We start from the raw sequence: 24,079 nt of genomic DNA on the forward strand, positions 1-24,079 counted from the left end.
CTCATCTTTTAAAAACTACCTCACCTCTTTCACCCGGAGAGAAAATGGTTAGTTACATGGTAATCATGCAATCAGAGAAGAGACTGATACAGTAGCCTGCGACTCAAAAATTACAGTCGCCACACGCTCCGAAGACGACCTGTAATTGAGCGTCTGATTAGCGGGCGAAGGGCGATGGGGGGGAGGGGGTAACTCACGTTTCGTAGAGGTGCCCCCCCTCCACGCGCTGCTCCACAAAAGCCAGCTGGCGCACGTGGAGGGTGGAGTGGGGGAAGGCGGCGTGCATCCAGGGCAACCCCAGCACCGACATCAGTATGTTAATGAGCCCAGAGAGCATCAGGTCCCAGTGATACGCCGTTCCCTTCAGCAACCTGAGGAGCAACGCAACAAAATAATCCAGGCTGCAACGAAAAAAACACCTCCTGAAACACTCATCTGTTCACTGACACACACAGATAGAGAGATAAAGGTGCAGGAATACTGAGCACACGTGACAAGCAGACTGAAACACAAAGGGCATCATTCTCCTACGGTCAGCGGTGCCCTTCAACAAAACCTGAATAAACACGCTCGTATGTTTGTCTTTTCCTTGGAGATGCTGCACAAGACAATTCTTGTTTTTGTGAATTGATATGTCGCCGACGAGGACTTGATAAGCCGAGCGTGACGTTACTTTAACTTTACATAAAAGCAAGGACGCGACCTTTATGATGCCACCGAACGCGTCTCCGCTTGTGTTAGTGAAGGATCACTGACATTCATCGTCCCAGGTTTCGAGAGAAAGAAACTGCAGGATGTGTGTGCATGTGCAAGTATTTGTGTTAGTGTCTTAGAGGAGAGTGACACTAAAACTGTAAATATGTCGCGTGACGGTAAAGTAGTGTCTACTAGGGGTTGTACCGACTCGTCGACGCTTTAACCAGACGAGGCACTGATCACGTGAAAATACCAACATGCTCCTAGAAGACAGGTGAGGAACCCAGTGGGTTGTTGCAGCAAACTAGCAGCAGTTCTTCAAGTGTGTGGAAATACTTCACTAAAGATGAAGCCCATACTACCGTGACATGTCAGTCCTTGAATACAACTAAAGTATTACTGCAATGCATCTGAAAAGGCTAATGCTAACGCTAGCAGAGGAACGGTCCAAATCCTCCGGACAGCAGTCAGTTAACAACTTCACCGAACATCCTGCGGTAACAGAGAGAAGGAGGCTGCACATCAACTATTTGCTGGTGAATAGACCTTTTGCCGTAGAGCGGATTTTTCGTCCTTGATGTCAGTGAACGCACCATGCAAGAGACAGAAGTTATGGTAGAGCTGAGAGTTTGCAGAGCTAGAGCCGCTTATTAGAAGTGTTTATGGCGCTGGCGTGGTCTACGGCCGACAGTAGCTACTGTTCAAGCATCAGTTACCCTGTAGAAAAGCCTCTGTAGCTTCTTTTGTGTGAGACGTTACAATACGTATTCAGGTCAAGAATATAGATTTCACCACATATTAGTCAACACGACTTTCACCACGTATTAGTCGTCTTTTAAAAAATCGGAAGTCATTCAACCCCTAGCGTCTACAGTCGTCGTCTGTGGTGAAATCTATTTCCCGCTAATGTGCCCTTACAACACGACATTTGCACCGGTGCACGCTGCAAATCACACTCGACTTGCTCGTGCCTTTAAGTTAAAGTGGATTTTATTTTGACCCCTTCGGCCAGAATCCGTTTAATTATCTTAAAAGTTGTTCCATATTTAATGTCAGATGATGGTTTTAAACAAATTAGTGATGCAATTAAAGAGCTGCTGCGCTGCTGGGAAAAAAAAAGTTCAAATGATTCCAATAATATCTCACTGGATGACAGAGGGGGAAAAAAAAAAAGATGTAAAGCAAATAAATGAATGAGACGGATAAAAGAACATGAAGCTGCAACAGAAATAGCTGCAACTGTTTTGGTCCTTCTCTCAAGATTCAAAATTAGTTGAAATCTTTACATACAAGATGCTTACTTTTGCAAATAAGCCCAAATGGTAGAAAATAAAAGATCAATGCTCTTTAAAAAGCCACTATTTGCCTTCTGGGAAAGTCTTTCTTCTTTGAAACAGATATTTAAATCCAATTAATCTCTGTCGGGCAATCGTAGAAGATAAGCCCTGAGATTCCATCACTATAGATTTTTTTTTACTGTAAGACGGTTTTGATGGTTGATGGCTCTAAATTGGTCCGCCTGATGCAAATTTAGAAGTACAGGGTTTTTCTCTGAGGCATCTCCTGAGCTCCCAGACTGTGACGACTTGACTCAGATGTCAAGTTTCCAGCTCAATTCCTCTGCCCGCCCTAACGGACCGGCAAATATCCAGATCCAGAGCCCAAAAAATGGGGACGGTGGATCCCTGAAAGGTCAGTGGCAGCTTTCTGAAGGGTCAAAGCCTTTTTAATCAGACGTTGGAACTGGCTCACTAAGTTTTGCAGCTGAGAATATTATAGGTCATAAAAATGACTCTCTACCTGTTCTCCGGTGCGTTGGTCAGGGAGACAACGATGTTCTGGTCGATGAAGATGAGGAGGGCCAGGAGGAAGCCGAGGCCCATGGCGCTCACGACGTTCATGGCTGACAGACGCTCAAATGGAGCCACGACGAAGATGGGCCGGTCATGAACTTTAAACACTGGAACTGTTCAGGAGGAAACAACAAATGAACGTTAAATATGTTTTATATTTTATAACTATTGCCTGCATGCATTAGATCAATGACTGGAAATTCACTTCATCCCATCAGTTTCCAAATGCTGCATATCTGCATTCAGCACTGCATCCTGTCAAATGCTTCTGTATTGTGAATTTGGGTACATTTAGGAAGAGATGACAATACAATAATGGGTCCATTATCTCACAACCTATTGTCTCCGGAGGTGAAAACACAGGAAAAATTGGCCGGCCACTTAAAATTTTAAAATTCACTTGAGGGTTTGGCGCTCGTCTCTGTGTTTAGGTGTCGACCCCTGGAGAACAGCTGCTGCCTTGGCAACAGTGAATGCGGGTGGAGGGGTGGGGTGTCGGTTGGAGGGGGGCTCGAAATGATGCTGAACAATGGAGGATAGAGAACTGAAAACCTACAATGTGTTTGGGCCTGTGCCTTGATTAAGGAACATAAAAAGACAATAAAGGCACAAAATGAGTGGAGCCGCGCTGTTCTAAGGCCTCTTAAGGAAGTAAACAGGTTATAAGTTTGTGCCCTTCAGCAGCTTTTGACAGGTTCAGATCATTTTAAATGGGAACGAAACCGTGCCAGTGCTGCACAGTCACGAAAATCTAATTTGCGTCAATTAGAGCAAGCAGCTAAAGGTCTACTTCTCTTCTTAAACCAGTCAGTGATCACATTAACAGACATGCAGACGATTAAAAGAACCAACACCTTTTTTTTTTTTTTTTTTACTTTGCCCCACTTAACACCACAGAAACACTATTACTACAGCTGTGACACAGCAAGCATGACCGTGCTTGTTCTACCAGATTGTGAAGTAGGAGGAATTATTTGGGGATTTCGGAAATTAAACGCTGACACGTTCTTTCCCTGTGGTCAATTTGAATTATTCTTCCTCATCACTTCCGTCTCCAGCACCATCAGAATCCCTCTATTCTCAATTTCAACATCACTTCTCTCGTCCAATAACCAGACTTGCCCGTCTTCTCAGAGTCAATCAGTCCCCGTTCTTTAAATTCATTGCAATTCTGTAACTTTCAGATTCTTGTGTGCAGCCGTCCTCTTTCCCGTCTCTACCTAACCTTGGTTGCCCGATCTGAAATCTACTCCACAATCTGCCCCACCAACAGCAGCCTCTGGACTCCGGGAGGTCCTGCCCCTATCTAACTACCTTCATCTGAGACAATGCCCTTCTCATCATAGTATGACCGCAAAAAAAAATATATATTAAGTCTCACAAGCTCATGCTACTTCAATAAAATTTCACTCTCTCCTTACTCAAAAAGTTCCTTATTTCCGTAAACATTGTTTGGAGAATCACTTTTTCTTTAATGACTTATTAATATAAACTAATAGAAAAAGGAGAAACCAACCACAGCTCCCAAATGTGCATTTTAAAGGATCATCAACTAATGGTGAGCAGAAACTAAAGATAGCACACAACAGGAACCAATAACAATAAAATCGGGAGTGCGAATCTGTTTAATGTTCTGAATCTTTCTTTGAATGAATTCACACACCCACAGCAGCTCTGGCTGAGAAGCCGCACAGAGCGTCGTCCATTAATCGAAGGAAGGGAAGGGCTGACGGTTTAGTCCCTGACTACGCCTGTCGTAAATCCTCGACCAAGACAAAGAACCCCAACAGCTTCTGATTGAGGTCGGCACCTTGTACAGTTCTTCTGCTGTCACTTGGGTGTGTGTGTGTGTTCTTGTTTATATTACGGTGTGAGGACCCAAGTCTAGCGGAACACTAACGTTGTGGGGTCATGTTGTTTTTCTGGGCCCCACAACTTTTTGAGGGTTAAAAAAAATTACATTTTGTTTAAAGGGAAAAGTTTCAATTAGGCACATACTTGAGAGGGTAAGTGTGTGTGCGTTTGTACAGCTATCTTATTGAGAACTGGTTTGAATAGTGTGTAGGTGAGGACATTTTGGCCAGTACTCACTTCTTTAAAAGGGTAAAGGCTTCGATAAGGTTATGGTTAGGATGAGGGCAATGGTTAGAGTTTAGCACTGACATGGTCAAGGTTAGGGAATGTATTATGTCAATGAATGTCCTCACAAAGATAGTCATACAAAAACATGCCTTTTTGCATGAGGAAAACGTAAAATTTTTAAAACAGAAATGTTGTGACTTTTATTCTGGCCCTGAATCTCCTCATTTGCAGCTCGTGTCGTTTTAAAATTATATTGTTCAAGACTCGTATCATTAAAAGGGAAATTCTGAAATGGCACCTCAAAGTGGGAAAGACACTACAGAGACACTAAGACACTACAGAGCAAACAACTATCCCCTCTATGTAGCTCTATGAAATATCGAGGTCATGCATAATGTCATTAGAAGGGCCAAATATCAATAAGAAATCAAAATAAAAGCTTGCACAGGTTAACCATTAACCTTGCTACAGTCTTGCTCAGCGGTCACTATATGGCCGTTGTATATGACGTGACCCTGATAGTTCCATCTCTACAAGGAGCATTTCAGCTAAGGATGATGAACCTCTCTTTTATCAGGAACTGTAATCACAACTTTTCCATTTTTTCTTTTTGCAGGCTGACAGACACCATGATTAGAGTGCATACTTGTGTTTGGCATCTCAAATTCACTCTCTACCGCTAACTTGTCCAATGAAACGACAACAAATGACACCTACGCTCAATGTCACTGAAGATGTAGGAGCCGATGAAGGAGAACAGGAGCACCGAGATCGGCAGGGCGCAGTCCGACAGCACCTCCCTCACTTTGGCATGCAGGAACGGACTGAGACGGAGAGAGAGAGAGAGAGAGAGAGGGGAGAGAGGGAGTGAGCGGAGAGAGACAAATAATAGGAGAATACAATTACTGTGGACAAGACAAGGACAATGGCTGCAATCCTGACACTGCTTAAGTACCTTGGTCCGCCTTTTGCTTACACAATTGAATCCAGCTTTGAGGTTGATTTGATTACTGGGAGCAATCAGAAGTAGAATATTAATGCTTATTAAATCACAGACTGGAACAAAAGCTTCAACAGAAAAGTGAGCTTTCTAAGAGGCGTCTGGAAACTTCCTGGAAGCTTTGTCACTCCTGACAAGCTTCGGAGTCAAGGCCCTACTCAGCAGTATTCGTCCTAGCAGGCAGAGCCCCAGTCCAAACACAATTTAAACTTCCCCAGTGATTTATCTCAAGAGTGCCGCAGTGCTGCATGTACCTCCTTTTGAACTGGTAGAGAGTATAGCCCATCCATAATGTTCCCAGCATCAGCAGGAGGCAGAGGAGAGGTCTCTCTCTCGTGCACTGGATGAGGGATTCGGGGAGGGCGTTGAGCGCTAATCCCGCCGCCACCTCGCTCCTGTTTCCCCCGAGCAGGTCTCCGGTCTGAGGCAAGTCCTCGATGGTTCTGTTGGCCAGCGTTGGAGAGTTGTAGTACCTGTGAAAGACTGAAATCACATCCACAGCCTTAGAACTTTAAAGATTAGTCTGGATAAACTGTAGCTCTACTGTGAACAAATCCCAGAGTCTACCAAGGCCAGAACTGAATATGTATTACACGAGACATGAGACTAATTAACAAAATTAGGCAAACTATAAAATATGCTTCAAATTTATTGTAACCAAGAGAGCTATATATAGTTTGACACATAAACCCATGATGAATAAATTCCTATCTATCCAGATAAACTTTGAAATCTTGAAGTCTTTCGCCATTGGCTTAATGTGTCCTTTAGAGCAAATATCTCTTAGGAATGATGCAACAGCAGCCCAAAATCTCTAGAAACCCATAACACCACATCTCACCATTACCTGCACCAAGACTGACTCTAATAAAGTGAAGAAGAAACGTTTCAGAAAGGTTTTAGTGGAGGCCTGTTTCGGCAAACTCCCGAACTTAGTTATTTGGGGACCCTCTGTACCATCTGATTGCTCAGGTATCAAGCTATAGCTGTTCATTCCATCTAAAATACAACTGTTTAGGGATCACTATGCTTTATTTAATATGGCATATCATTTGTTGTTTGAATGAACAGGTATGATGCCAGATTTATGGGCCTTTTCGTATTGTTAAAACATGAACACTTAGTTGCTTGATGTTGGAACTGTGTCTCATTTGGTCTTGATCTTCACCCAGTTAAGTGGGTATGCTGCATGTTTACGCTGCTACGTGGTTAGCACCCCCTTGCACAGTGTTTGCTGCCACATGCACAGCTGCCCGTCTGTACCAGGAATTAGGATTCCCTCTTCTAGTATTCCCCCTTCGTCAAATGATTAATAATACGTTGAAATAATTCCACTGTAAAGGATTGGTCAAATGATTTTATCTCTAGGCTCTTCGCACCTGACCATACCCGGTTTAGAGAAATCAGTCCTTCCACCCATACATGAGCTACAGTATAAAGGATCCAGCCATCATGATGTGTAGCTGAAGGCTGGAGTTTTAAACTCTGTGGGAGCCGTGCTTTAAGAAGACGGGAACTCATACAATTCGGAATAATTTCTATCATCACTTTTGATGAGGACTGAGCGACGTGACCTGCATACAGCTCCCTTCCTTCCCATCAAACAAGGAGAAAGTTATGCGGCAGGGTAACTTCTACAGGAGACTGGAAACACACCCCAGAACGTATTCATTAGTGTTACTGGGGAATATTTTGGATGAAAAGTGTCAACAAAATGACATAGGTTAATGTTATGGTAATGGCATGTGAGCTGGGAGCGTTTTTTTTTTTTAGGTTTTGGAAAATTGAACCACTGCACGGGCAATCTCCCAAACAGGGCAGCATCACATTCAAAATAAATTATGTTCTGCTATCGTCACCTCGTTTTTGTCAAATTAAATTCTGTAAAATATTTATATACTAAGATGAGGTGCCTTTAAATGCTCGGGTGGTATAACACGGCTGCAGGCAGGCTTGGATAATCTGGATTGATTAATTTAGCACACAGTGTCTTTTAAAGAGTCTCAATCTGCCGAGCCACCAGAGTGACACTGGGACTGATGTGTTACTTCTGTCTGCTCTTCACTTTACTGTCATTTAAACCCAGAATAAGATGGTCTGATCATATTAGATTAGTAGTCTCAGTCCTGATTAAAAACTCTTCTGTTATAAAAACTGGAAGATTATACGCAGCATCACAATAACAAGTAAAAAATATGGTTTGTTCTTTAATAAGCAATAGATTTTAAAGAGATCCTTCTGCAGCCACTGGCAGGGGAAAAAATATTTGACAGTTTTTAATTACAAGGACTAAATGATTAGTTGAAGAGACCTCAGCCAACAAAGGATTCTTCTGTCGAGGACAGACTAATTAGGAAGCTACTCGTTTAAATCAAAATATTCAAAAAAAATCTTTTATAACTTTGCGTTATTACAATATTTTGTCACTGGAATGAGACGTCGGATCTCGGTGGATTTGAGTGATGCAGAAAGAGGCCACGGTTAGAGGCAGTGTGGCGTTAACTAGACGCAGACTGAGCTACAGGCACAAGGAAGAAGAAGAGGGATGTACTTACTTTTGACTGTGCCTTTCACGGCGTCAACCACAAACGCAATGGATATGAACAGGGCAATGACCTCCTCCGTCGACCTAGAAAACACATTACAGACGTGGCAGGTGACGATATTGTATGACAGACTGCAAAAACAACATTACCGTTGGTGGAAAGGAAATTAATCCTGGGCCACTATACCTGAAAAATAACGTGAATACAAGTTAGTGTTTGCATTTTCTAGAGTATTGTATGGTAATATATACCCCTGTGCAGTGACCTTTAAATATCGAACCTATCAGACAAAACTAGAACCAGAGCTGCAGGCAGATGATCCACGATCAAGAAGACAATGCAGAATACGGAGTAAAAATGCTTGGACCAAAAATTGGACCAACTCACACCACTACAAATCATTTAAACGCAACTTTATATGAAATTTTGAAAATGCCTCAATCAATGACTTGATTAAATCACAATGACGCCCTGAAATAGTTCTGTTATTTTGCAGCTTTATTGTTTTATGTTGGGATGGAAATAAGTTTTGTAAAAGAGTCTGAATAAAAGTTAGAAAGAAAGATTAATGGTAGAAGTTATAGTTATTGAATGAAACCAAATCAAAACATTTATGTACACTGATCAGGCATAACATTATGACCACATAATATTGTGTAGGTCTCCCTTGTGGTGACTCATCAGAGAATGGACATGGGCCTTCTGAAAGTTTTGTTAATGGGGTGCCTTTGGGTCCTATGGGTTGAGGGGGAGGGGCTACCATCAAGGAGTGTCATTGCTATACACCAATGAATGTCAGGTCCAGAAGAACACTGAACTGTCACAAGATGGTCAATGATATTTACTTCTCCTGTCAGTGGTCATAATGTTGTGGCTGATCGGTGTATGTACATATATATATGTGAACCCAAGTTGAAAAACGTTTAAAAATTTAGAATTTAGATCTGATTCGTTGTATAAGCTCCCGTTACCTTTCCTCACAGACAAAAATAAAACAGTTCTCGGCTCTTTGTTGGTTTGCCTAAAAATGACTCAACTAAAGAAACCAGAAGAAAAAAAAAATCTGAAACTCTGGACGTACTTAAAAAGGCTTTCACGCAGAATTGACTTTGCTTTCTTAAAAAAAAACTGTTTGTTGCACAAAACACTTTTCTGTTGAGTGCCAGTGATTTTTTTTATTTATTTATTTTTTTGCAGACACAGTTGGAACCGGCCAATTTAAAACATTTTTCTATCTGACAGAGAAGGAAGCGCGCTGGCAGATAAAAGAAGAACGTACGAAGCGATTCAATAAATTGGATTGTGCTGAAATGAAAACAATTAAAGTGAGATCAATTTAAAAGTACGTGTGTGCGTGAGAGAGAGAGAGAGAGACATACCTTTTGAAGAGTTTCATGAGGAGGCTGACGTTGAAGATCCCTCCGAGGATGAGGAAGAGGCAGTTCCACAAACCGATGCAGGCGTAGAAAGACGGGAAATCCAGGTTGTAGTCGTCACAGATTCCTCGGATCACTGCGATAATGCAAATAAACACGGATATAAATAATACGAATAATAATGCATTAACTACTGGATGCCAATTTGCACAACACTGTACATAGTAGCTATATAATCAATAGTCATATTCTCTAGTCCAGTGGGGGTACAAAATATTCCAACTGTAAGTTCATAAAATTCAATTTATTTTCAGCAGCCTATTAAATTTCATTGTCCTCAAAACCCCCCGTGTCCCTCATACCAGGATGGTTTGACCCAACCTGGTATGAGGGACATGGCCACTGGCTGTAGTCAATCATCGCTGCCTTGAGAACTAAAACAATGGAGTCGTGGTTAAAGCGTAGCAGCAATGCTAATGAAAACACGGAGGCGCGAGTACCAAGGAAGGCGAAACCAGAGCCGGCAAAATTCCAGCAGTATTCCGAGGAATATGTGAATTAGCCAACAGTGGCACAAAGCTAGCACATCTCCAGCGCCACCTCAGGACAAAACAAGCAACCTGGGTTGTTTTTAAGAGGTTCAGAATTCAGGTCAAGATACGATGTGGAAAGCCTCTTCTGTGGTGTCTTTGCTCATAGCTAAAGCCAAGAAACCTTTCACCGTATGCGAAGACCTGCTCCTTCCCGCCATTTTTAAGCTAGCTGAGATGCTGAGATTCATGCTAGCTGAGACAATGCAGTGGAGAAATTAAAGACTGCGCCCTTGTCAGAGTTGATAACACGGGAACGGATATTATCAAGAAAGTTGTGAAAAAACTTACAGTGACGTGTTTTACATCTTTTTTTTTTTTGAACCACAGCTCTAGTCCACATTCAGATTTACATTTATATATCCAATTCCCCTCTACTGTTTTTATTAAACCGGGCATCTTACAGAGCTGAAACTAAATCTTGTTATTGCACAATACACTTCAATGTGTTCTGCAATGACAATAAATAGTGCTCTGTTTTATTCTAACGCAACTCGTGTGTCACTTTGGCTGTAATGTGAGCAGACACGGAGCTTTTTGAAGCGAGGGGATACTAAAATACATCAAAAGTCATCAAAATTCAATGAGCTGCGTCTGAAAATTTGCATGTGAAGAGCGAACCGACGCTAGGGCAACAAGGTGATTTAATCATTCAGTAAATTAAAAAGAAAGTAGGCCAATAAGGAGCTGTATTGACCATCTTTGTAGATACTGTAGATGCTTTTCTAGCTCTAGAAGAACTTCTCTAGAGATTTCACTATGAGCTGTGGCAGGACACGCGAACAAAGAAAGGGAAAAGGCATTTTCATTCAAACGTAAAAAGGACAAAGGAATCGTAATGGGTTTGTTAAAGCCGTAAGAGTTCGGTTGTAATCTTGAGAGGATTCGTGTGCAGTTGAGTTACAACTTTACAAACAGGCCATTGTTCTGCTCAGACAAGGCTGCTGGAAATGTGCTATAATTATACCCATGAGAATGTGCTTAGCCGTATTCTAACCCATTTACTTCAAAGATCATCACACCACAGACCCAGCAAACAGCTTCGGTATTAAAACTACATCTTGGCCTCCGAGTCGCTGCTTTTCCTCATCACCGGCCGATTCTGCAGCTTCCAGCCGTCAACATCGTTTAAATTCCAACCAACAAAACACTGCTGTTGGGTAGAAACCACATAACAGTTTATGTGCTGCGTCTCTCTGAACTTGAATATAAAGTTTACATGTTCGTGTACGCGCCGAGAGAGTCTCCTGACCCGTAGGCTCTTGACACCACACGTTACACAACGTCAGCCAGAAAAGTTCTGCTCCTTCGTTCCTGAGAAACGCAACTTTTTTTTCTTTTTGGGAGATTTGTGCTTTTTCTTTGCTCGGCTGCACCAGGAACACTCATTAGGGGCACATGTGTGAACAAACAGCTTAATTACTCCGACGGTGAACGTTTTCTGGTGAAAGAGGGAGCAGATGAGGATGTGAGAGTTTTTAGCTGCTGTTCCACACGGTCGGGTGGCTTCCTTTTTCTTGATTTTTGACGTAATCTTCTTAGTACTCCACCCACCCCCAGCCTCCTATTCAAATCGGCTGTCGGCAGGAGCTGTGAAGAAGATGAGAGAGGCGAGCCGAACGAAAGAAGAGGGGAAAGCCTACCGCTGATGAAGATGGCGAGGGGAGCTGTGGTTAGAGGGATGACTAGAGGAGAGCCGGCGAACAACGAGTAGATGACCCCGCCGATGCTCTGGCCGATGATGGTCTTCCGAACATCTGGACGGAGAGAACACACACAGAGAAAACACAGGAGGAAGTCCTGATTAATGTTCATGAAAGCCTGCAAGGGTTTCTTTCGCAGAGCCGAGCAGAGCAGAAGCTGACGTTAGTGTCTGATTTGACAAATTAGAGGATAAAACTGTTAGGTAATGACGTGTTTCTTTCAACAAAACCAGCTGAAATTCTGGCATTTTTTTCAACCGCTAATGGCTTTTAAAGTGAAAGCCATGCAAAATAAATCATGCTCATGTGTGGAGTGGCTATTTTTATATGGACAATATTTCTTCAACCTGATTGAAGTGTTAATCAGAGACTCTGAACGTCTAATAAAATGATCGGATCAGACAAATTTATTTACATGCCCCAAAACATTATTTATTCATTCATTCATCTTCTGTAACTGCTTGTCCTCTGGAGGCTAGTGGGAGGGTTTGAGCGTATCCCAGCTGTCTCAGGGCTAACACAGAGAGACACTCACACCGACGGCCAATTTAGAATCACCAATGAACCTAACCAGCATGTCTTTGGACGGTGGGAGGAAGCTGGAGAACCTGGAGAGAACCCACGCAGACACAGGGAGAACATGCAAACTCTACACAGACATGGATTCAAACCCAGAACCTTCTTGCTGTGAGGTATCAGTGCTAACCACCACACCACTGTGCCACCCAAAACATTAGTTGCAATAAAATGTTTTCATGCACGACCTGGTTCTGCAGGAGTAGCATCGAATCCGCTTCTAATATAACAGAAGAAGAAGAAGGACTCAACTTTATTGACAACAATGAATTGATTCAGTAGAAGAAGACGACCAAGATGGATTCCAGCTTCGTTCGTCTTTTCCAACACTTATTAGAACTATCTTTCTACCTCCATGTTTCTGTTCCTCTAGGAGACCTGATATTTACCCCACGTCGAGCAAACATATGAGGGAGAGAATGGATTTATTTTTAGGAGCTCTGACGCAGCTCATTTAAGAGATTAAATGAGGCATCTTTATTCTGATTATCAGCGGAATGGTTTGGGTGCATTGCCTCGCCCTCGGTACTAGCCCGTCCCTCAGTCTGCAGCAGGTGACTACATGCTCCTGTTTTAACTCTCTCATTGTGAAAGCAAAGGAGAAACACTGGGGGAGACGCTGCAGTCTGGCAGTCGTGGCCACGCGAAGCTGCAGTACTGCAATGCAATCAGTACGGACGGTGTGTGTTTTCTTTCTGTTTCTTAACAAATTCAATAAAATCCAGGGTTGTTCTCATAATTTGGTCTCCCGACACTTTCTCTCTGTTTTAATTATTTAGCGTTCCTTTGCTCATCTCCTGGACTTTCTTGGACATCGTAAAAAAAAAAATCACTCAGATTGAAGGTGATAACAGAGAAAAATAGTGAAGGTCAAATATCCACGTGACAGAACAATAACACGGAGCTGAGTGGAGCAGTGGGGCGGTATTAACAATTTAAAACTTCACTAATCAATATTTTCAAAGAGTCTCAAAGCTGCTTTATGTGGTGTGATATGAAGACAGCAACACAGAGCGGCGAATAAAAGAGAATAATTATGCTCTGTAGATTATTTTACCGTAGGTTTGTTTTTACCGTACGGTTCAGCCTCTCGTTCGCCGAGAAGCGGCTAAATCATCTGATATGTTCCTGAGTAGTAGCCGGAATACAAATCAGAGCTAAGAAGGAGATCATTTATTCATAAGGTGGACAGAAACACAATTTCAGACTGATGCTCATGTTGCTTAGAGACCGTCAACTGTGTATAACCAAGTTTTATGCTCAAACATCAGAAATAATAGCATTACAATATATCAGTGCTGTGTCTGTCAGCGTGTGGTGGATTTAGTGCCACAAAAACAAAAAAACAATCCATTAAAGTGTTGTACCTCAATAAAAATCAATTAACGCCGCTTTAGAAGTCATTGTCAAACATCTACAGTAGGTCTGTGCAAAAAAAGAAACCACTGAAACCACCACTTTTTTTTAAACTTTGCTCTCAAATCAGTCAAATCCTAGAATTAAATGTCACGTCCTGCAAAATCTTTAACTTTTATGTGACATAAAATAGAAGTCACTGTAATAATCTTACAGTTCTTACATCATTTTTTTTAAATCTTAAGGTTTGTACCACTTCTCCAGCAGTGTCTACTTTTATTTCTAACACAGAGAAACCATGTTTTCAGATGCAAACATCCCCAGAGCATGCTCCTGCTCAATGAGAGACTGTAGCATTATAGAGTACTAGTAGAGATGCTACTTGATGTTACGAGCGTGTAGTACATTCTGTTCCAGCATGTCTTACTGGGGTCGTTTAATACGCAGGTTAAGCTGCACTTGAACATCTTCCAGGCTAAGATTTAAAAATGTTACTGCCAATGCGCTGGCACTGCTTCTCTGAGTCAAGTGAACAGCCAGCTAACCTGCGCCTGAAGCTGCTTACTGAATGTGCAACAAGGGAGACGTTAGCGCTATGTTGCATTGGATTTCAGTATCACCGCATCCCCATTATGACCTTCGTGTAAGGTGCAGTGTGGTTTGGGCGGGCAGCAAACTCTGGGCTGAACAGTGAAGCTGACGCAAACATGCAAAAAACTACAGCTTCTAAATTGGCCACTGGAGGCTCAGACTAATCCACCATTGATGTAAAAATGTCCAACTTTACAGCCGATTGAACAACCCCCACCCTCCCCATCCCTCCCTCTCTGTTTCCCTCTTCCCTCTCATTACAGGAACCAGGGGACAAGGATCCGAAGCTTCCTGAGATGTGCCCCCCCCTCTCCCTGAGTCTTGATCCCTGGGTTCTCCTACCATCATCCGTCTACACATTCTGCTCCCTTCATGTCTTCCCTTCAACCCCTTTTCATCCCATCCCCAGGACCCCTTTTCATCCAATCCCTTTGACCCCTTTTCGTTCTATCTCATCTCATCCCATCCCTTTGACCCCTTTTCATCTCATCTCATCCCATCCCCAGGACCCCTTTTCATAACTTTTCATCCTAGCCCCTCGACCCCTTTTCATCCCATCCCCTTCGACCCCTTTCATCCCTCCATCCATTTCTCACTACCTGTCTACTATTAAACTTATTTGCTTATAGATAGATAGATGCTTTATTTCGACCCATTTTCATCCCATTCCCAGAACCTTTTTCATCCCGTCCCCTTCGACCCCTTTCATCCCTACATCCATTTCTCTCACTACCTGTCTACTATTAAACTTATTTGCTTATTTTGACCCATTTCCATCCCATCTCATCCCATCCCCTTGACCCATCCATTTTCATTCCTTTTCATCCCATCCCCAAACTCATTTTTATCCCATCCCCTTTGACCCTTTTCAGCCCTTACCCTCGACCCCTTTTCATCCCATATCCTTCGACCCTTCTCATCCCTCCATCCATTTCTCTCACTTCCTGTCTACTGTTAAACTTATTTGCTTCAATTAAGGTGTGTTCTTTATTGGTGAATATCAAGGCATGCTGGGAGTGACAGGCAGATTTTGCCAAAAAGGCAACATCCGGTGACACCACACTGAGCTTCAAAACCACTCTTCATGAAACATCTGGATAATGTGATGAAGGATTTGCCCTCTACAAAATTTTGTGCACTAATACTAATTTTATTATGATCATCATTTGTTTTATCCTACTGTTAAAAAGCTGCTTTACACCTAAGTATCAATGCTGAAAGGAATAAACAACGTTTTACTGCAGAACCAGAGACAGAGAAGCCGTGTCTGCATTCGAGTTTGTGCTCTCACCGATCTCTCCACGCGTGCTCTCATCATTGAGCGAGCCGAAAGCGATGGCAGGAAGGAGGATGGCAATGTAGAGGAAGATGGCTGTGGTCATGTACTTCAGCAGGGTTTTATTACTGCCAACGATACCTGAGGGGAGACAGACACAAACACATGAGTCATATTCACCTCATAATGGAGCGGAGGAGGCTCAGAGCTTTAATTTCAAAACGACAAAAACATTAGCAGACTTCATCATTCAGCGCCTCTACAATATGGAACATCCAGTTCATACAGTAAAACTATTCTACAGGGGCTTACACCACCTACTGCCCTTTAGAAAGCGTGAGTCATTTGTTTTCGGTTTTGTGTCATCCATCATTTTGTTGTAAGAGCAGTTATCCGGATGATGGATAACTCATTTTGGAATAAAACACTTTAATTGGGCTCTAATGCGATCACAACGATTTTTGGTCTTGTGACCTTCATCAGATGATCATTATCTGCTGACACTCATAAGACAGAAATATCTTGATTTTGTTACAGCCCACTGAACGTGTTTGGATATTAGAACTGAAAGAGAGCAGCCGAGGAGGAGAATCGAGCTAACGGTCAATTTAACTGTCCTAAATTTACAAGCATCTGTGGAATAAACAGTGAGGATATATTTTTCTTCTTGTAAACAAATCCTAAAAGGTCAAGTAGAATGTGTACATTTATGTGACCGGGGAACAGAAACCCTTTCACACATTTGTTGATGAAGGGTATGATTTGATGACTCAATAAAGCCGGCAGCCTGCTGCGATCACAACGGGAATGTATAGAGCCACGGCCGTGTCTGATGACATGGGAAATTACAATAATATACGGAAACATATGGGAGCGGTAAGACATCTGAGGCAGTCATTTCAGCAGGAGAAGACCCTAGATGTGACACAGATGCGGCACAGATGTATGTGAGGCAAAGGGGTGACAGACAAATGAGGAGCTGCCAGAGGCTCCCCCGGTGTGGCATAATAAGGACGATGATTCACTTTCACTACAAGTCCAGGTCCAGCCTACCATCTGTGAAGTCAGAGGGGTAGAAAGGCAGTCTGCGGCGAAAGTCCTCATAAATCCCCCGGCCAGCTTTGAAGAAATCTTTGCACTGTGGAGAAAGGGGGAAAATGAATTTTTATTATTTGGACAAACAGATACAACGTCCAATCTGTGCCATCCATCGGCAAGAAAAGACACACCAGTCGAAAATTCAAAGGTCATTCAAAGGTTTTTACTGTTTTTTTACTTTTTCTTTATTATGTTTTGTTCCCTTGGAGAACAAAACATAAAAACCATACACACCAATCAGGCATACCATTATGACCACCTTCCTAATATTGTGTAGGTCTCCCTTGTGACTCATCAGAGAATGGACATGGGCCTTCTGAGGGTGTCCTGTGGTGTCTGGCAACAGAATGTCAGGCTGCATTCTGCTGGGGATGGCTGCTGCCATCAAGGAGTGTCATTGCTATGGGGTGGGGGTGCCTGGTCTGGTCTAGGTGGGTGCTACATGTCTAAGTAACATCCACATGAATGAATGCCAGGTCCAAAAGTTTCCCAGCAGAACACTGAATTCACATCACAAGATGGTCAATGTTATTTACTTCTCCTGTCAGTGGCTTTAATGTTGTGGCTGATCGGTGTACTTCATATTTTATGTTCTCCCTCTGGAGGGACTCGAGTAAATGCTCTTTTGCATCAATAAGAGCTGTTTGAGGTGGTTTGGGCGTCTTGGGAGGATGTCTCCTAGGAGTCTCTCGTTGGTGGTTTACCAGCATGGTCTGCTGGGAGGAGACCCTGAGGCAGACAAAGAATTCGCTGGAGGGATTACATGTCTCAGCTTGGATAACGTTTCTATGGTGAGGGACGTCTGCAAAACCACGCTGAAACTGTTGCCGACTTCAGATTGGTAGAAAGTGGGTGGATTGATTTTGTATTCTTCAAGGTGCCCACCGTTTAGCAATCTCTGAACCAGCCTCACGTAGGAGTCATCTGGAATAGTTTTCGATGAACAGGCACGACCTTCTGCATTTGAGACCATTCGTTATGTTGGTGTACAGCACACAGCCTTGTTCGACTACCGCAGTAATCCATATCAGCGGGTTCATCGATACTCGACGTGAAGGTCAGTCAGTCGAGAGAATTACAAGAAACTTTCTTCAAGTTCAAAGACCCTCAAAGTCTGTGATGAAAGTGTCTCTGATGAGGACCGACCCAGGGAAAGGAGGACCGCAAGTTTCCTCCACTGCAGGTTATTAGCGTCAGCAGCCTCGGTAATCAGCAATTAACAGCCGCTCAGATTAGAGCTCGCATCAGTGCTTCAAGCAGCAGCAGACGCATCTCAACATCAACAGTTGGAGGAGACCGTGTGCGTGAATCAGGCCTTTATTGTGAAACTACTGCAAAGAAACAACGACTGAGGGAGACTGAGAGGAAGAAGAGAACGGTTTGGACCATTAGACCGGTTAGATTTTAGGTGGCATCCATCGTATGAGACTCAGAGAAGGTTAACACTTGGTCTCTGCCCACTGTAAAGCATGGAGCTGTGATGGCGTGGCGGTTCTTTGCCGGTCTCACTGTCGGACATTTATTCAGAATTCAAGGAAAAAGTCAAGCAGCATGGCTACCACAACATCCTGCAGAGACCCATCTGGTTTGAGCTTAGTTCTTCAGCAGGACAAGGAGCTGAAAACACACGTCCAGGCTCTGTAAGGGGTATTTGACCAAGATGGACAACGATGGAGTGATTTTTCTTTTCAACTTTCTATCCCTCTTCTCCTTCCAGACGGTTTACATCCGAAGGTCTGAACTGCAGCTGCACGTGTTACTTTCCCTGCTTGTAGATGACTAAAACCACAACCAGCTAAATAATCTTTTCAAACAAACTTACACACACTTAATCGCGTCCTTGTTTATGTATAAAGTTTTCATTTTGCTTCGAGGCATTTTGCTAATTTAGTCCGTCTTACCCACAATGACCTAAAAAAAAAAAAAAAAGCAACAGCCTGAAAAGCCCGAGGCTGCGTCCAACTCCCGAATGTTCCTTTTATTCTACGCTCTGCTGTGGACAACGACACATTTAGACGCAAAAAAAATTGCCCATTTGATGATTCAGCGGTGGCGCAGGTGATTCCACGAAGGGACCCTCGGAAAAGATCATTTGAGTCATCGCCATTAACGAGGCAGTCCTCGAAAAACTGTGTAGTCCAAAACAAAGCGAGCGGAGCCACGTGGTTGGATTTAATAAAGATCTCTGTGGCCCCAGAATGATCAGGAATGACAGAGAGATGACAGCCGCGGTGAGGGATTGAAGATTTAGTTTATTTTTAGAGACATCGGGAGGAAGAGAGCCACGTGACTCAAAAAGGAGACGTGGAGCGCTTCTTAAAAAGATGAGCTTTCAGGTTACACCAGCGACGGAGCAAATGTGCAGTCCTGATTGAGCTTATTAAGTAAATTATCCAATTACCCAGTGTTTCATTTTCTTGTAGAACATAGCATTACGCAATTTAATGGAACGGGTGGCGGGCTGGGGGGTACGAACAGGAACAGCTCTTGGGAAAATCATTCCTGCCTCATTTGTCATCTTAAAAAGTTTTGACGGTCTTTGGCAGAAGAAAGCAATTTACCTCAACGTAAACAACATGAAAACAAACAACGGCATCAGCATTTCTTTTCTCTGCCTCCCTCTCCGAGCGGGCTGGCTAGTTTAATGAAGCCACACACGCTTGTTCAACAAGGACTGCTCATCCATTAAATCCCTATACATCATGGAATCATTTATTATTACAAGGGAGCATGTGTGTGTGTGTGTGTGTGTGTGTGTGTGTGTGTGTGAGGCCTGATCACCGGCGTTTGGCTCAGGTTCGATAAACAAAAAGTCTCCGAGAGGAATTACCGTCCACCTGTTTGCCATTCATTCTGAAGGGTCGATGGAGGGAGGCGGATGGCGGAAAGGAAAAACAAAAAAACAGAGCAACAATTTGGCCTTTTTCTCAAAGTACAGGAAAGTGGTGTGTTGACGCGGGTGGTCTGAAGTCCATTTTGGATGTGGAAGCGAGCGAGCGAGCTCTCTTTTTCCTCCCCTGTACGTTTCCTCTTGTTTCCACCTGCTCTCTCTCCACCGCCATCCCTTCTTTCCAGCTTTTCCCTCTATCTGTCTTCCTCTATATATCCCTCTTTCACTGAGTGGCACTGAGCCTTTCAGGCCCTGGGATAAACACCTAACAAAATCCTTCGCTATAAAAAAAAAAACACAAGGGGAAATGTCTAGGAGCCGTGGCCTGTCAACTGCAACATTAGGAGGAGATGCTGGTCCGTGGCATTGAGCAGAGCACCCCTGGAGGTGTGTGTGTGTGTGTGTGTGTGTGTGTGTGCATGGGCGTGCACATGCATGTGTAGCTAAGGGGTGGGGAGTTCTGACAGGACTGTGAGAGATGTAAGGTCATTTACCCACTGAGGAGGCCTGGCAGGAGTTGATGCTGATTGATTAGGGGGAGAGAAAAGATGGAAGAGTCAAGCCAGTCGAGCGAGGAAGGAAGGGAGGAGGAGGAGTGGTGGTGGAGGAAGAGGCGTTTGGGAGGAGGGGGGTTTAGAGAAAGCAGCGATGGAAGAGGATTTAGAGAAAAGGTTGTACTGGATGTGCACATGACAAAAAACAAGGCCTTCTCTTAGGGCGCAGACTCATATCACTGCCATGTGAATACACACTGCTTCAGAGCATAGGCTGTACAGAAAATGGATGCCATGACAGCTCCTCAAAAGTGAAGCCAAAGCAAGTACAGCTCCCCCTTGTGTCCGGCTGCAGTACAGGTCATAAAGTGTATGTCAGATAATATAATTTTGATGCACACGGGATACTAGCGTCAGTTTCAAGGTGGAGACGCATTGTCCATATTTATATACAGTCTATGCTTCCATGAGCGTGTCAACATACCTTGAGGGGCTTGTGACTGCGAGGGTCGGTCTCCTCCTTCCCCAGAGCGGTGGGCTGCTGGTTGGTCGCGGTCAGCTGGTGCCTCTGGAACACCAGAGCCTCCTTGAACTCCTCCTGCGTCTTCGTCTCCAGCAGCTTCTGCCTGAAGGAGATGTCAGAGAAGAGGGTGGCGAACGTCCGGCCCAGCTCCATCGCCGTCTTGGTACTTTTCTGTGAGAGAAACGGAAGCGGGTGAACGTTCGGATGACCTGCACGAGCTGTCTATGATGTGAGGTAGACATAGAGCAACATTAGCATTCACTTGGCCTTTTGTTACAATCCATGTGAAGTTCCAAGTCGCTTTATTTTCTCCTTATTTTGCTCTATATTTTGATCTTGGTCAGCTCAATGTCTGTACGCCTTCACTTTATTTGACTGCTGCAGCTTTTAGGCGCATTTTTAGAATTTGTTTTTGGGAGAGATGTAGAAGCTGGAGGCATCTTTTAGGTATTCAATTCTCTGGACAAACCAACCGAAAACATTCCCATCTGTTCAATTTGTGCGTTGCGACTGCACCCTGCACATACGTGTTGTCAAAATCTGCCACCAGCCACATTTTTGGTAAGAACATCTATGTCAAATACTGGGAATATAAATCTGGTTTTAATGCTGAGAACCGGTACATCTAAACTAGTTATCTCTGCTTCAGTGGTTGGGTATCTGTAATAGGCTGGGAACAGGTTGGGCGTGTTACGGGGGTGTCAATAATCCCACATCTGTTACAAATAATGCTGTCACAAGTCACAAAGTGCAGCAGAGTGATGGTAATATCGTCCTGGCAGGCTCAGAGACAGCCTGCTGCCAGGGAAGCCTTGTTATCCAGGTGGTGATGATACCACCAGAGTTGGGCTCTGTGTGTACAGCAGCAGCTGCAGTAAACAGAATAAATAAAGCCTTTAAGCTTTTCCACAGTGGTAACTGAATTTCAACCAGAGCTGAAAGAGCTGAGAGAATGGATCCTGATTAATCCAAAGGCTCTCCGAAGGCTCTCTTTCCGTGTTAAGGGAACATGATGCCGTACCTTCAGTCAGGTCTGAGAGGCAGCCTTACAGCGAGAATATGCCATCAAAGATTTCACACACCCACGGCACGCTCTGAACAGTTTGTAGTTTGACTCACAGAGACAGCAGCTCCGGTCAGATCTGATTTACGGCAGATCCAGTTGATTCCACTGTAAACTCAAGAGCCGCTGCACAGAGTGGCTGCAAGATTAGCCGGTGCAAGATTTGCAGCCACACTTATAGAATTAATAACTAGAGTAATAATTTAAGCAGAGTAAGAATGCTAACATTTGGCAGTGAGCTAACATTTGTTTAACAGCCACACAAATAAGCTGAGGCTGATGGGAAAGACATTTATCTCTTGAAAGAATAGAATCTTAAACTATATGCCCAGCTTTCCTTTTAGGTGTATCTTGACTAGTATGTGATTGGTTGACCTGATGCCCCGTGCCCCATTGGTTTATATGCTTCCTGCTTTATTTGAATTGTCCTTTGCAGTGTGGTTCTTGATGACCCTGATGAAGGCCAAGTGCCGAAACATGACGGCCTGATGAAGCTGTTCCATTTACTACAGATGCTGCTGAAGTCTAGATAACTGTGGAGGCATTTTATTCAACACCAAAATCTTCCTGAAGACACAAGAGGCAAATTGACTGGATCACCAAAATCTTTGGGTTCTATCTACTGAGAATCATGAATGAAAACTGGTTTGTGCCAGTTCATGAAGGTGACACTGAAAATCATCCGATTTATCCTCTGGGGATCTGACAGTTGAAAATTTACATTTAACGTCTTGGTTGGATATGAGTCATGAGTAATGAGTAAAGTGTCCTCTCAAGTCAACGGTAACGATAAGTTTACGTGAGGCTTACGAGCCGTACAGTAGGGCTTGGTAAGGTTGAGCATGACCACCATCAGCGTGGATGGTGTTTTTGGCTAGCATAACTTTCTTCAAGCAACCTTTACCAAAGAAACCCAAAGCCAGACTGTGACAGGGACCAGGGATGTCCATGGATTCTGATCACCAACTGTTGAATAAAGTCTCAGTCTTCTCCAAAGTGTTGGACCTATCAACTGGCACCACTTCCTTAGTTTAAGTCAAGCCAAAGAGAGACAAACAAGAGGTTGTTGTGAAACTGTATTTGGCAGTTGCAGATTATTACCAAAGAACATGACAGTACTGCAGATGTTTTACTTTGGCAATGGGTCTCCATTGGAATCCACTAAGACGGCTGTGAAATCCTTCACAACAAAAGCAACTGCAAAAATTTCAAAACCACCTTTAAAGCCAAGATAGAGGCATCCATACTAAAGAAAAAAAAACATTTTCAGTGTAAACTGTATTTAAGGTTTTATGGTCAATGTTTGATTAAACAGGGCACCTGGGAAAATATGTGTTTGAGCAATAAATTACAAGCCTCCGAGAAACACCGGTGCTTCTTTAATATTCAAACAACCTTTTCCAAAGAAACACAAACCCAAACTGTTGTGGATGTTCATAAAATATCTGAACAATCCATCTAAATGTTGAATGAAATCTCAGTCTCGACCAAAGTGTTTGACCAATCGACTGACCGGCACCATTTCCTCTGCAAAAATGACTTAGTTCAAGACATACCAAAGAGAACTGTACTGTGGGTCTCTCCATTGGAATCCACTAAAACTGCTGTGAAATCCTCCACAATAAAAACTTCCTCCTAAAACCTCCTTTAAAGCAAAAAAGAAAAATTTTCAGCGTAAACTTTAAAGTTTTATGGTCAATAGTTTGATTAAACAGGACACCTGGGAGAATGTGGGTGTAGAAAGTGTCTTTAAGTGTGTTTGAGCAATAAATAAGAAGCCTCAGGGTAAGACCAGTACTTCTAGACTCGTCAAACAAACTTTACCAAAGAAAGCCAAACCCAAACTGTTACCAGGACCAGGGATGTAAATGGATTCTGATCAATCCATCCAAATGTTGAATAAAATCTCAGTTGCGACCAAAGTGTTGGACCTACTGAGTGACTGGCACCATTTCCTCTGCAAAAATTACTTAGTTCAAGTCAAGTCAAAGAGAACTGTACTATGGGTCTCTCCATTGGGAATCCACTAAAACTGCTGTTAGAGGCAACCACAAAATTTATTTAAGATTCACTACTTGGTCACTACTTGGGGAAAACGTGGGCGTAGAAAGTGAGAACCACTCTGCAGTGAACATCCACAACGGGAGGCAGGTTCTCAGAAAGACAAAACAAAACCAGAGGAGATTCTTTGAGGGCAGCAGAAGAAGAACGCGTTGACGGTTGCTTTCAGGTAACTGCTTAAACTGAGTAAATGAAAAACAGAACAGTTCCGAAAGAAGGTCATGTCTGTTCAGCACATTCACTCTGGGTAAAGAAGAGAAGAGGGGGGAGGAGAAAAAAAAGCCACAAATGCTGTAAAGCTCTCT

The 24,079-nt window shown here is 43.2% G+C and overlaps 1 protein-coding gene across 1 annotated transcript in view; it reads right to left on the reverse strand.

Annotated features, from left to right (window-relative positions):
- The window catches only part of slc4a11 (solute carrier family 4 member 11), a 94,813-nt gene that overhangs the window by 8,671 nt on the left and 62,063 nt on the right, over nt 1-24,079 (reverse strand). Inside the window, exons 8-17 of the mRNA XM_084568697.1 lie at nt 20,612-20,821; nt 16,699-16,783; nt 15,661-15,786; nt 11,787-11,900; nt 9,557-9,689; nt 8,187-8,260; nt 5,886-6,114; nt 5,349-5,455; nt 2,497-2,662; nt 198-371 (exon numbers count right to left, since the gene is read on the reverse strand). Coding sequence (XP_084424823.1) covers nt 198-371; nt 2,497-2,662; nt 5,349-5,455; nt 5,886-6,114; nt 8,187-8,260; nt 9,557-9,689; nt 11,787-11,900; nt 15,661-15,786; nt 16,699-16,783; nt 20,612-20,821 — 1,418 coding nt within the window. The remainder of the gene's footprint in view (nt 1-197; nt 372-2,496; nt 2,663-5,348; nt 5,456-5,885; nt 6,115-8,186; nt 8,261-9,556; nt 9,690-11,786; nt 11,901-15,660; nt 15,787-16,698; nt 16,784-20,611; nt 20,822-24,079) is intronic.

Source organism: Chelon labrosus (assembly GCF_963514085.1).
Source record: "Chelon labrosus genome assembly, chromosome: 20".
NCBI classification, from domain to species: Eukaryota; Metazoa; Chordata; class Actinopteri; order Mugiliformes; family Mugilidae; genus Chelon; species Chelon labrosus.